At 32.3% G+C, this 12,833-nt stretch overlaps 1 protein-coding gene across 1 annotated transcript in view; it reads right to left on the bottom strand.

The window, feature by feature from the left end:
- Window positions 1-12,833, bottom strand: part of LOC145942085 (uncharacterized) — a 374,660-nt gene that overhangs the window by 268,731 nt on the left and 93,096 nt on the right. Inside the window, exons 9-10 of the mRNA XM_083048578.1 lie at window positions 11,372-11,664; window positions 7,429-7,597 (exon numbers count right to left, since the gene is read on the bottom strand). Of these exons, the coding sequence (XP_082904704.1) occupies window positions 7,429-7,597; window positions 11,372-11,388 (186 nt within the window). The 5' untranslated portion in view covers window positions 11,389-11,664. The remainder of the gene's footprint in view (window positions 1-7,428; window positions 7,598-11,371; window positions 11,665-12,833) is intronic.

Raw genomic sequence — 12,833 nt, forward strand, 5'->3', positions numbered from 1 at the left:
GTGGTAAAAGTGAAATAAATCGATATCTTTTAAACAATAATAAATAGAGACATGCGGTTTCCACGTTTTTACTTGTTTTATCAATAATTATTAATGCTCGAAGCCTGATTATCAGAACTGTTAAAAATTATTTATTAACCGGGACAGAAATATTTCAATAAATAAAAATTTTTTTAATGTTTCTATATTTTTTTTAACAATTTTGGGTAGCACCTGACGAGTTTTATTAATAACTATTATTGCTCGAAGCGCTGAGATTGTTATATAAAAAGTTATTGCAAACTTTCGTATAACAGATCTAAAAATTTCTGGCCCGACGGAAAAGTGGTAAAAGTGAAATAAATCGATATCTTTTAAACAATAATAAATAGAGACATGCGGTTTCCACGTTTTTACTTGTTTTATCAATAATTATTAATGCTCGAAGCCTGATTATCAGAACTGTTAAAAATTATTTATTAACCGGGACATAGAAATATTTCAATAAATAAAAATTTTTTTAATGTTTCTATATTTTTTTTAACAATTTTGGGTAGCACCTGACGAGTTTTATTAACAACTATTATTGCTCGAAGCGCTGAGATTGTTATATAAAAAGTTATCGCCACTTTTCGTATGACAGGTCTAAAAATTTCTGGCCCGACGTAAAATTTGCTAAAAGTGAAATAAATCGATATCTTTTAAACAATAATAAATAGAGACATGCGGTTTCCACGTTTTTACTTGTTTTATCAATAATTATTAATTCTCCAAGCCTCATTATCAGAACTGTTAAAAATTATTTATTCACCGGGACATAGAAATTTTTCGACAATAAATAAAAATATTTTTAATGTTTCTATATTTTTTTTAACAATTTTGGGTAGCACCAGACGAGTTTTATTAACAACTATTATTGCTCGAAGCGCTGAGATTGTTATATAAAAAGTTATCGCCACTTTTCGTATGACAGGTCTAAAAATTTCTGGCCCGACGTAAAATTTGCTAAAAGTGAAATAAATCGATATCTTTTAAACAATAATAAATAGAGACATGCGGTTTCCACGTTTTTACTTGTTTTATCAATAATTATTAATGCTCGAAGCCTGATTATCAGAACTGTTAAAAATTATTTATTAACCGGGACATAGAAATATTTCAATAAATAAAAATTTTTTTAATGTTTCTATATTTTTTTTAACAATTTTGGGTAGCACCTGACGAGTTTTATTAACAACTATTATTGCTCGAAGCGCTGAGATTGTTATATAAAAAGTTATCGCCACTTTTCGTATGACAGGTCTAAAAATTTCTGGCCCGACGTAAAATTTGCTAAAAGTGAAATAAATCGATATCTTTTAAACAATAATAAATAGAGACATGCGGTTTCCACGTTTTTACTTGTTTTATCAATAATTATTAATTCTCCAAGCCTCATTATCAGAACTGTTAAAAATTATTTATTCACCGGGACATAGAAATTTTTCGACAATAAATAAAAATATTTTTAATGTTTCTATATTTTTTTTAACAATTTTGGGTAGCACCTGACGAGTTTTATTAATAACTATTATTGCTCGAAGCGCTGAGATTGTTATATAAAAAGTTATTGCAAACTTTCGTATAACAGATCTAAAAATTTCTGGCCCGACGGAAAAGTGGTAAAAGTGAAATAAATCGATATCTTTTAAACAATAATAAATAGAGACATGCGGTTTCCACGTTTTTACTTGTTTTATCAATAATTATTAATGCTCGAAGCCTGATTATCAGAACTGTTAAAAATTATTTATTAACCGGGACAGAAATATTTCAATAAATAAAAATTTTTTTAATGTTTCTATATTTTTTTTAACAATTTTGGGTAGCACCTGACGAGTTTTATTAACAACTATTATTGCTCGAAGCGCTGAGATTGTTATATAAAAAGTTATCGCCACTTTTCGTATGACAGGTCTAAAAATTTCTGGCCCGACGTAAAATTTGCTAAAAGTGAAATAAATCGATATCTTTTAAACAATAATAAATAGAGACATGCGGTTTCCACGTTTTTACTTGTTTTATCAATAATTATTAATTCTCCAAGCCTCATTATCAGAACTGTTAAAAATTATTTATTCACCGGGACATAGAAATATTTCAATAAATAAAAATTTTTTTAATGTTTCTATATTTTTTTTAACAATTTTGGGTAGCACCTGACGAGTTTTATTAATAACTATTATTGCTCGAAGCGCTGAGATTGTTATATAAAAAGTTATTGCAAACTTTCGTATAACAGATCTAAAAATTTCTGGCCCGACGGAAAAGTGGTAAAAGTGAAATAAATCGATATCTTTTAAACAATAATAAATAGAGACATGCGGTTTCCACGTTTTTACTTGTTTTATCAATAATTATTAATGCTCGAAGCCTGATTATCAGAACTGTTAAAAATTATTTATTAACCGGGACATAGAAATATTTCAATAAATAAAAATTTTTTTAATGTTTCTATATTTTTTTTAACAATTTTGGGTAGCACCTGACGAGTTTTATTAACAACTATTATTGCTCGAAGCGCTGAGATTGTTATATAAAAAGTTATCGCCACTTTTCGTATGACAGGTCTAAAAATTTCTGGCCCGACGTAAAATTTGCTAAAAGTGAAATAAATCGATATCTTTTAAACAATAATAAATAGAGACATGCGGTTTCCACGTTTTTACTTGTTTTATCAATAATTATTAATTCTCCAAGCCTCATTATCAGAACTGTTAAAAATTATTTATTAACCGGGACATAGAAATATTTCAATAAATAAAAATTTTTTTAATGTTTCTATATTTTTTTTAACAATTTTGGGTAGCACCTGACGAGTTTTATTAACAACTATTATTGCTCGAAGCGCTGAGATTGTTATATAAAAAGTTATCGCCACTTTTCGTATGACAGGTCTAAAAATTTCTGGCCCGACGTAAAATTTGCTAAAAGTGAAATAAATCGATATCTTTTAAACTATAATAAATAGAGACATGCGGTTTCCACGTTTTTACTTGTTTTATCAATAACTATTAATTCTCCAAGCCTCATTATCAGAACTGTTAAAAATTATTTATTCACCGGGACATAGAAATATTTCAACAATAAATAAAAATTTTTTTAATGTTTCTATATTTTTTTTAACAATTTTGGGTAGCACCTGACGAGTTTTATTAATAACTATTATTGCTCGAAGCGCTGAGATTGTTATATAAAAAGTTATCGCCACTTTTCGTATGACAGGTCTAAAAATTTCTGGCCCGACATAAAAGTGGTAAAAGTGAAATAAATCGATATCTTTTAAACAATAATAAATAGAGACATGCGGTTTCCACGTTTTTACTTGTTTTATCAATAATTATTAATTCTCCAAGCCTCATTATCAGAACTGTTAAAAATTATTTATTCACCGGGACATAGAAATTTTTCGACAATAAATAAAAATATTTTTAATGTTTCTATATTTTTTTTAACAATTTTGGGTAGCACCAGACGAGTTTTATTAACAACTATTATTGCTCGAAGCGCTCAGATTGTTATATAAAAAGTTATCGCCACTTTTCGTATGTCAGGTGGAAAAATTTCTGGCCCGACGTAAAAGTGATAAAAGTGAAATAAATCGATATCTTTTAAACTATAATAAATAGAGACATGCGGTATCCACGTTTTTACTTGTTTTATCAATAATTATTAATTCTCCAAGCCTCATTATCAGAACTGTTAAAAATTATTTATTCACCGGGACATAGAAATTTTTCGACAATAAATAAAAATATTTTTAATGTTTCTATATTTTTTTTAACAATTTTGGGTAGCACCAGACGAGTTTTATTAACAACTATTATTGCTCGAAGCGCTGAGATTGTTATATAAAAAGTTATCGCCACTTTTCGTATGACAGGTCTAAAAATTTCTGGCCCGACGTAAAATTTGCTAAAAGTGAAATAAATCGATATCTTTTAAACTATAATAAATAGAGACATGCGGTTTCCACGTTTTTACTTGTTTTATCAATAACTATTAATTCTCCAAGCCTCATTATCAGAACTGTTAAAAATTATTTATTCACCGGGACATAGAAATATTTCAATAAATAAAAATTTTTTTAATGTTTCTATATTTTTTTTAACAATTTTGGGTAGCACCTGACGAGTTTTATTAATAACTATTATTGCTCGAAGCGCTGAGATTGTTATATAAAAAGTTATCGCCACTTTTCGTATGACAGGTCGAAAAATTTCTGGTCACACACACACTTATTAATTAAGTAATATAATTTTTTCAAAATGTGAAAGGGTCAGCTTAATATAGGATGAGAGAGCAAAGATTAGAAATCATAGATTAGAGAATATGGGCCAGAAATAAATTATATTATTAAATTATAAATTAAAATATAAATTAAAATATGAATCAAAAATAAAATGAGACGCCAGCTTCGCACACGAATTAAGTAAATAACATAATTTTTTCAAACTCTGAAGAGCCGGGTTATTAATATAGGACGAGACGAAAGATTACAAATCATAAATCAGAGATCACAGAACAGAGATGATAGATAGATGTACTCACCAAAAATCGATGAAGAAAAAGAAGATGAAAAAAATCCTGTCCTTTGCGTCGTACACATCCATAGAAATCCATTATCTCTCAATGCTTTTCGATGTTCCTCTATTTTCTTCGATGCATTCAATCACTCGCGAATAATCATTCAGTCGCACAGAATGCGCACATCTGTAAACGAATCGTTCAATAGACGTGATCAACAACGAAATGCGATCGATGTGTCAATGTCGAAAAGTCTATTTGATTAACGCATCATCGCTCGTACTTATTCGACACTCCCGACACACGATTGCAGCGAATAAACAATGTGTCAGAAATAAAGTCTCAACGAACAGCGTTTTGACGGAACGCGATCAATATTGTCATTATTTCACTCGCGGTCGCGACTTTTCACTTTTCGTGGCGTACTGACCGCTGATCGACCGCAGACTGTTGCCAGTTTCGACACGCACAACCGTCGACGCTCGTCACGCCACGTCACGTAATGGAGGGGATGCGCAAGCGCCGTCTTGGCGTGCTGCGCGTCTCGAACGTGGTATCTTATTTCACGTCTCGTCTCGTCGTATTATATTATATTTCGTATTATATTTCGCTGCTCGCGCTTAATGCCGGACGTTTCCCCGATTATAAACTTACATAGATAGCGATTCTCCATTAAATTAAAGCAGCTGCACAAGGACAGCATTTTCATTGCGTCTCTTTTCTTAACATACTCCCGACTTGTTGCTATATTCTGACTGAAATAGATTCGCACGGGAAGATTAGCATACGTCACAAACACGGCGAACAAAATGCGCGTGAAATCATTTACGTTAATTAACTTATTGACAATGATACCTCGATGCTTCCCCGTGCTCCTTTCGTTTCGGATGCTGACACTCGTAACGCTCGGCGACGAATAAGGTCAATATTATATTTGTCGTACGACAAACTTTTCAAGCTCATTGATTGGCTACAAAATAGAGACTCGAGAAGTTGCAGCCAATCAGTGCGCTTAAAAAGTTTGCACATCTGTAAACGAATCGTTCAATAGACGTGATCAACAACGAAATGCGATCGATGTGTCAATGTCGAAAAGTCTATTTGATTAACGCATCATCGCTCGTACTTATTCGACACTCCCGACACACGATTGCAGCGAATAAACAATGTGTCATAAATAAAGTCTCGACGAACAGCGTTTTGACGGAACGCGATCAATATTGTCATTATTTCACTCACAGTCGCGACTTTTCACTTTTCGTGGCGTACTGACCGCTGATCGACCGCAGACTGTTGCCAGTTTCGACACGCACAACCGTCGACGCTCGTCACGCCACGTCACGTAATGGAGGGGATGCGCAAGCGCCGTCTTGGCGTGCTGCGCGTCTCGAACGTGGTATCTTATTTCACGTCTCGTCTCGTCGTATTATATTATATTTCGTATTATATTTCGCTGCTCGCGCTTAATGCCGGACGTTTCCCCGATTATAAACTTACATAGATAGCGATTCTCCATTAAATTAAAGCAGCTGCACAAGGACAGCATTTTCATTGCGTCTCTTTTCTTAACATACTCCCGACTTGTTGCTATATTCTGACTGAAATAGATTCGCACGGGAAGATTAGCATACGTCACAAACACGGCGAACAAAATGCGCGTGAAATCATTTACGTTAATTAACTTATTGACAATGATACCTTGATGCTTCCCCGTGCTCCTTTCGTTTCGGATGCTGACACTCGTAACGCTCGGCGACGAATAAGGCCAATATTATATTTGTCGTACGACAAACTTTTCAAGCTCATTGATTGGCTACAAAATAGAGACTCGAGAAGTTGCAGCCAATCAGTGCGCTTAAAAAGTTTGTCGTACGACAAATGTAATATTGGCCTAAATGTTACGTTAACGTAAAATGAGAATATTAACGTCATTTAATATTTATATTAAAATATTCTTAGTATTTATATAATACATATTTATATTAAAGTTACTACATTTTTACGAACTTGAGATTGGTAACACTTGACGTTTCTCGTATGTTTTGCGTAGTTAATGTTGCGAACTTGAGGTTGGTATCACTTGACGTTTATCGCGCGCTTGAATGTATGCATAGATAATTTTGCAAACTTGAGGTTGGTAGCATTTGATGTTTCTCGCGCGTTTAATATGTTGCAACCGTTGTTCTTGCGTGTCTCGTGAGAAGACTATTGTTAACGATAATGGTAAGAATTCTCTTGAATATGTAATTATAAATATTTTATTGTTTTTCTTGTGGAGGGGGAGAGACGGTCGATTTTTGCTCGATAAAGCACGCACTCTTGTTTACACTTTTTTGTTGTCATTTAGGCGACGAGATTCAAGTGTGTAGGCAGCTAAGCAAATTGTCGCTTTATCTTCCCAAATGTGATTGCGATGAATACAGAATATTAAACGCGATTATTCTTTATGCGATTATTTGAATTAGTGATTAACGAATTGTAAATGCGTTGATGTGATATGTATTTATTTCGCGCGATTCATTTATTTAAGGTAGGAATAATATGTTGATTTATCTCTCTCTCTCTCTCCCTTCTTCCCTTCTCTCTCTTTCTCGTAGGATATATATATTTGGCGAGCAATTTGAATTTTGATTGTTTGCCTTCAGGTATTTATTGCATCTTAACTACTTCTATTCGGGTAATATCGCGCGATATCAAGATATACTTTGTGAATTTTTTAATCTTTTAACCGCCGAAATCTTAGAGTATCGAGTGAATTATATTTTTATTTTTTATCAAGTCGCAATATAATAAAATGTGTGTCGCGTGCCTGTGTCGAGAGTCTAACATACAAAGTGTCGCGCGATTGTAATCGTAATTCTTCGTGTATTATTTTTCGCTTACCTTTAGCTTGATGCCTTCTAAATATGACGTTTCGATATACGGCGGATTACTTTCTTTTATATACTGAAATATTCTCTTCTCATCCTTCATAAATTCTATTTTGTGCAGCAAGCCGAGACGGTATGGTTGCAGAACAAGATAGCCTTCATGTGCTCTGCCAGCTTCGTGTCTGCAAATCGTGGAACATATCACGTTAGTATATACTATCGTGTAATTCTGACAATTGACGTGAGTAAACATTGAGCTAAATATTATTACGAGATTGCACTGACAAGGATTATGAAAACGTGTTAATTTATGTTTTCATAAATGACAATGCAAAATATCTATCAAAAGAGACCAAAAGTTTAAATATATTTTTATATTTTTGTACATACTTGATTAAATTTTACAATAGACTCGATAGAGGTTTAGTTATTCGCATATTTTTATTTTATATTATCATTTATTATTTATCATTTGTTTTGACTGTATATTTTATAGATTAAAGAATATTGAAATCTTGCAAATATATTAAGATATACGCGTTGAAAAATTATTGTACAATAACAAGATTTTTATGAAATCATAAAATCGTTATTGGATATATTTTACATATTCTACAAGTTATTTTTGGACTTTGTTTACAACGGAGAATTTTTCTTATATATACATAGATCGTACTGACGCGATGGATATGCAAATTATATGTATTTACACCTGTGTATCCCCATCACGTAATAATGTCAGACGATAGGTTAAAAAAATACATTGTTTTATTATATAAACAAGAATATGATATAACAAAAAATAAAATATATACATGCACATATAAAATATATTTAATACTTCATAAATTGAGAGAAAGTTAAGATTTAGTATTAGTCTATTAAACTTAAAAAAAAATATTACTGCGTTATGTAATTATCGAAATTTAAAATCTTAATAAAACAAAAATGAGATACGACAGGATATATCTAATTTTTTTTAAGTAGATAATTAAACATAAAGATTAGAATAAGTTCAAAATTAAGTAATATCTTTTATGAAGAGATCTAAAGAAAAGAATTTGAAATATATTTGGGAAAACTTGTTTTCACTTCGTTTAGAATGATTAGAACTTAAAAGCTATTTATATTAAAATCGTATTGCAAAAAATAAAATCGAATCGTCCAAATACACGATTCTTTAATTTGTTGGAACTTTTGAATTATTAAAGACAAATGCGACTTCCGTTACAAAAATAGAAATTTCTCTAATATTCATGTTTTATACGATAATATAGATATGGATATATTTAATATATAATGGATAAATATGGATATATTTAATATGGATATAATTAACTGCAGATGAATTGAGATGTAAAAGTTGATGCACATCAGTTTTGGTCGTGCAAATTTGGCATAAATTTTATGCAAAAGTGTTATTAAACCTACATGCCTATTATGATGCGAGATATGTCTTTGCGATAATTATGGACTTATATAGTTATTAATTATATATAATTATTAATAAATATGCCAAATAACGATATCCAAGATATTTATGAGTAATAAAGAATAAGATAAATCAGTTAATTACCGCGCGCGATCATAATTAATTAATCATACTATGACGATTAATTTAATTCGTCATCAATACAAAGAAGATACCTTTCTCAAAAAGCATAGCTCGAGATTGTAGAGCTGTTTTTTTACGTGCAATGACTTTTATTCATTTGAAGAAAAAGAATAGCCGCGAATTTCAATAGCGCATGAAAACCGTAATTCGCGACGTGCCATTTTAAATTAGTTTGCAAATTTTATCTAAAATAACAATAATTATAATTTAATAAAACTAATAATTATTATATAAATGCATGAGAAGAGGCTATGCGCGTACCACAGAAAAAAAGAAATGTCAAATCAATACTTATATACTCGTATATACGCAACACAATATCTATAATCTTTTTACAAGAATTTGCTAAATCTTAAATTTCAACAATATTACAGTCTTATTTCAATAATATAAGTGTCATCTGAAGAATGTGAAAAAATATATTATTTTATATGAAAATATGTTATTTTCTATCCAACATTTTCCTTTTCCATTCAAAAAATTATTCTTAAATAATAAGATTAATATTTTTCTTGGTTGAACTATATAAAATGTTTTTATTCAAGCAAATTTTATATAGTTCAACCAAGAAAAATATTAATCTTATTATTTAAGAATAATTTTCTTGAATGAAAAAGAAAAATATTGGATAGAAAATAAAAAATTTTTATATAAAATAACACATTTTTTATATTTTTCAAATGACAATTATAATATTGAAATAAGACTGTAATATTGTTGAAATTTAAGATTTAGCAAATTCTTATAGAATTCTTAATAAGATTATAGATATTATTGCGTATATACGAGTACATAAATTTGATTTGACACTTCTTTTTTTCTTTGTATCCAGTTTCGCAATTCCTCGATATATGAGATGTGAAAGTTAATTAATAGAAGAGGAAATATAGTGTACAGATATTATTTTCAAAGACAAATATAACAATTATATAGGAAACAATCTTTAAAATTCTCTACCGGCAAGGTAATTCTGTATCATCTCAGAAGACGATCTCCACCCATTTCCATCTCGCGGGCTCAATTTTTAATCCGAATCGCCGGGGATAATTTAGCCAAAGTAAGATAATTTAGACGGGGGTACAATAATGAACGGTAGCGCCGGCACAATCGCCGGCTAGATTAAAGAAACAAGAACGGATACGGATTATATCGCGAGAATGCGCCGCTTCTCTATAACCGTAATAACCAGTTAAACGTTTTCGCGATCGAGTTCGCGGAGGTGGAAGAGAGAACGGAAGAGAGCCGGAAAGAGGAGCGGGTGGACGTGAAGCGAGGACGAAAACTAATATCGAACAAACCCGACAGGCCACCGGCAATTGTGGTTGCCAGGAACGGCCCTGGCTACCGGGCGAGTTCCACGCCCGGAGAACTTTCGTCCGTGATGAGGCCGCGGACATCGACCGCCACGTCCGCGAATCGGACTCAATAATTTCGCGGCCAGTAGGACTAATTTTGAATGCCATTAGTTAGCACATGCCGCCTGGAATGATCCGACCGGCGCAACGGATTGTTATTTCGTTCATTCTTCCTCGCTGCTTCGTCCTCCTCTTTCTTTTCCACGACGTTATTTTCGACTTTTGCTTTGAAGAACCACGTTTCTGCTATCTCGAAACTGTTCATTCGCTTCCTCTTTGTCTGCAGATTAATGCTACTGTATTATTTCTTGCAAAAAATATGAATGAAATTAAAAAATTTTCATATTTACCATACACTGAGAGAATTTTCTCTTAAAATTTATCCTGAAAATCATGGTAATCGTGGGACAATATGGTATGGAAAGAATTTTATGAAAATTCCTCTGATTAATATTTATCACAATAAAAATAATAATATCTATCACAATAAAATATAAAACATGTTTGATTAATTTTACTAAACTACATAATGCATTACCATGATTTTCAGGTTAAATTCTAAGAGAAAATTCTCTCTGTGTATGAGAATATGAAAATTTTTAAATTTAATTTTCACTCAAATTTTTTGCAAGAAATAATACAGTAGCATTAATCCGCAGACAAAGAAGAAGCGAATGAACAGTTTACTGTTTATTATAGAAGTAATAAAAAAGCTAAATAACTAATTTTCTCATATATTTCTGCTCCATTTATAAAATTCATGTCTTATAAGTAAATTAAAAGGAATTTATTAAAATTTATTCTAAATAAAATTATAAATTATATTATTATAAAATTAGAGAGATTAGAGATATAAATTTTAAGATTTTTCACGTTTAATAATGCATATTTCAATCAAGATACGTACATATAAAATATTATGCATCGGGCTTAAACCTTTTATTTCCTTTACCGTTCTTCTCATCCGTCTGAAATTCTTCACCTACCTTTGTACAATTCTCATCTTCTCTCTCGCTTCCTGCTTTATATCCTTTTCTTGGCTGGCCGGCGCCACCTCTGATTGAATCGATCGTGATATGGACGACGATTCGCCACGTAGCTATGCGCACGTCCACGCACTGTCGACTATGCAAATTCCACGGGATCATTTCTGCCGAGCATTTCCCAGCATCGGCTGGTTGGAACGTGTGATATTAGGTCAGCGAGCGCACGCGGCCTCAGCTTTGTTCTTCTTGTTCTGTGTAGATAATGTATACCTCGCCGCCCGAATTTATGTTATCTGCAATTACGAATATTGGGAATTAGATAATCATTTAAGATGGGTATTGAAAATACTTGTCATATATAATATTCATATTCCATACTATGACAAAATATAATTATTCTTTTGAAATGAACAATTTATAAAATAAAATATATATCAAGAATGAATTAAATATCTTATTAAAAAATATATTTATAGTTATCTATTAATTATAATTAATCAAAATTAATTTAGAAAGCTGTAATAGGAGACATAAAAGTAATTGATGCATGTATAAGAAATATAGAGATACATTCATAGTACATATCAGTTTTAAATAACACTTTAAAGGCAAATATATATAAAGACATCCCGGATATTCTTCAAGCGCCGAACAATGTGTTATTCGGTGATCAATGCGGCGTATCGATAGCACGGCAGAGCCGGTCTGGTATTGTCTCGTAGTCGCTCACGTAGCCATAGCTTTGATGTACACCGCGCTGCGGTGCATTGTTGATGCATTATAATGCATACCCGCTAAGAAGCACGCGGGTATATGTCGGTATTATGAAGTACGCGCCTCTCCCCGGCACCGGTCGAGGTTCGATAATCAAAAGCGTCCTCCCCGCGCCTATGTACCCGGCTAGGATTATATGAATAGAAAGGCGCCGTGATACGTGATGGGCGTATGCAATTGAAAATCGTATTACGTAAAGGAGATGGGGTAGCGGCACGGGTATATACGAGTGAAAATTTGCCGTTTCTTTTTTCGGGACGACCTCTCATCCCCTTCGCGCGTGTGGGATTAACAGTAAAACCGTTGTCCGGGTATCGGTCGTCGCGAATAGGCTGATTATTAGGCTGGACACTCTTTCAGGAGAATGTAATCTTCTGGGCATGTAGAGTGGCCCCGACGTGCACTATGACGAAGGAAAATGAAGCGCTTGTAGTCCTCAATAGGGGCGACATAATGTAAGAGAAGGCTCTCTTGCCATCTTTTACGTAATAATATTGAATATTATTAATGACGCGCGTGTCAAACACTATGAGTGATTGAGTCTTTCTTCAGCTTGTGCGTATGGGTGCGTATATACGTACGTAAAGTAAAGTATGCGGCTCTATAGCTCGAAGCATACTCTGATCTCTCAGATGCTATTTGCACTGTTAAAAAATTGTTTAATGACGCGTCGTTCCAATCAATTAAA

Source organism: Prenolepis imparis, unplaced genomic scaffold, assembly GCF_030444845.1.
Source record: "Prenolepis imparis isolate NDT839.2.m4 unplaced genomic scaffold, iyPreImpa1.0 SCAF_10, whole genome shotgun sequence".
Classification (NCBI taxonomy): domain Eukaryota; kingdom Metazoa; phylum Arthropoda; class Insecta; order Hymenoptera; family Formicidae; genus Prenolepis; species Prenolepis imparis.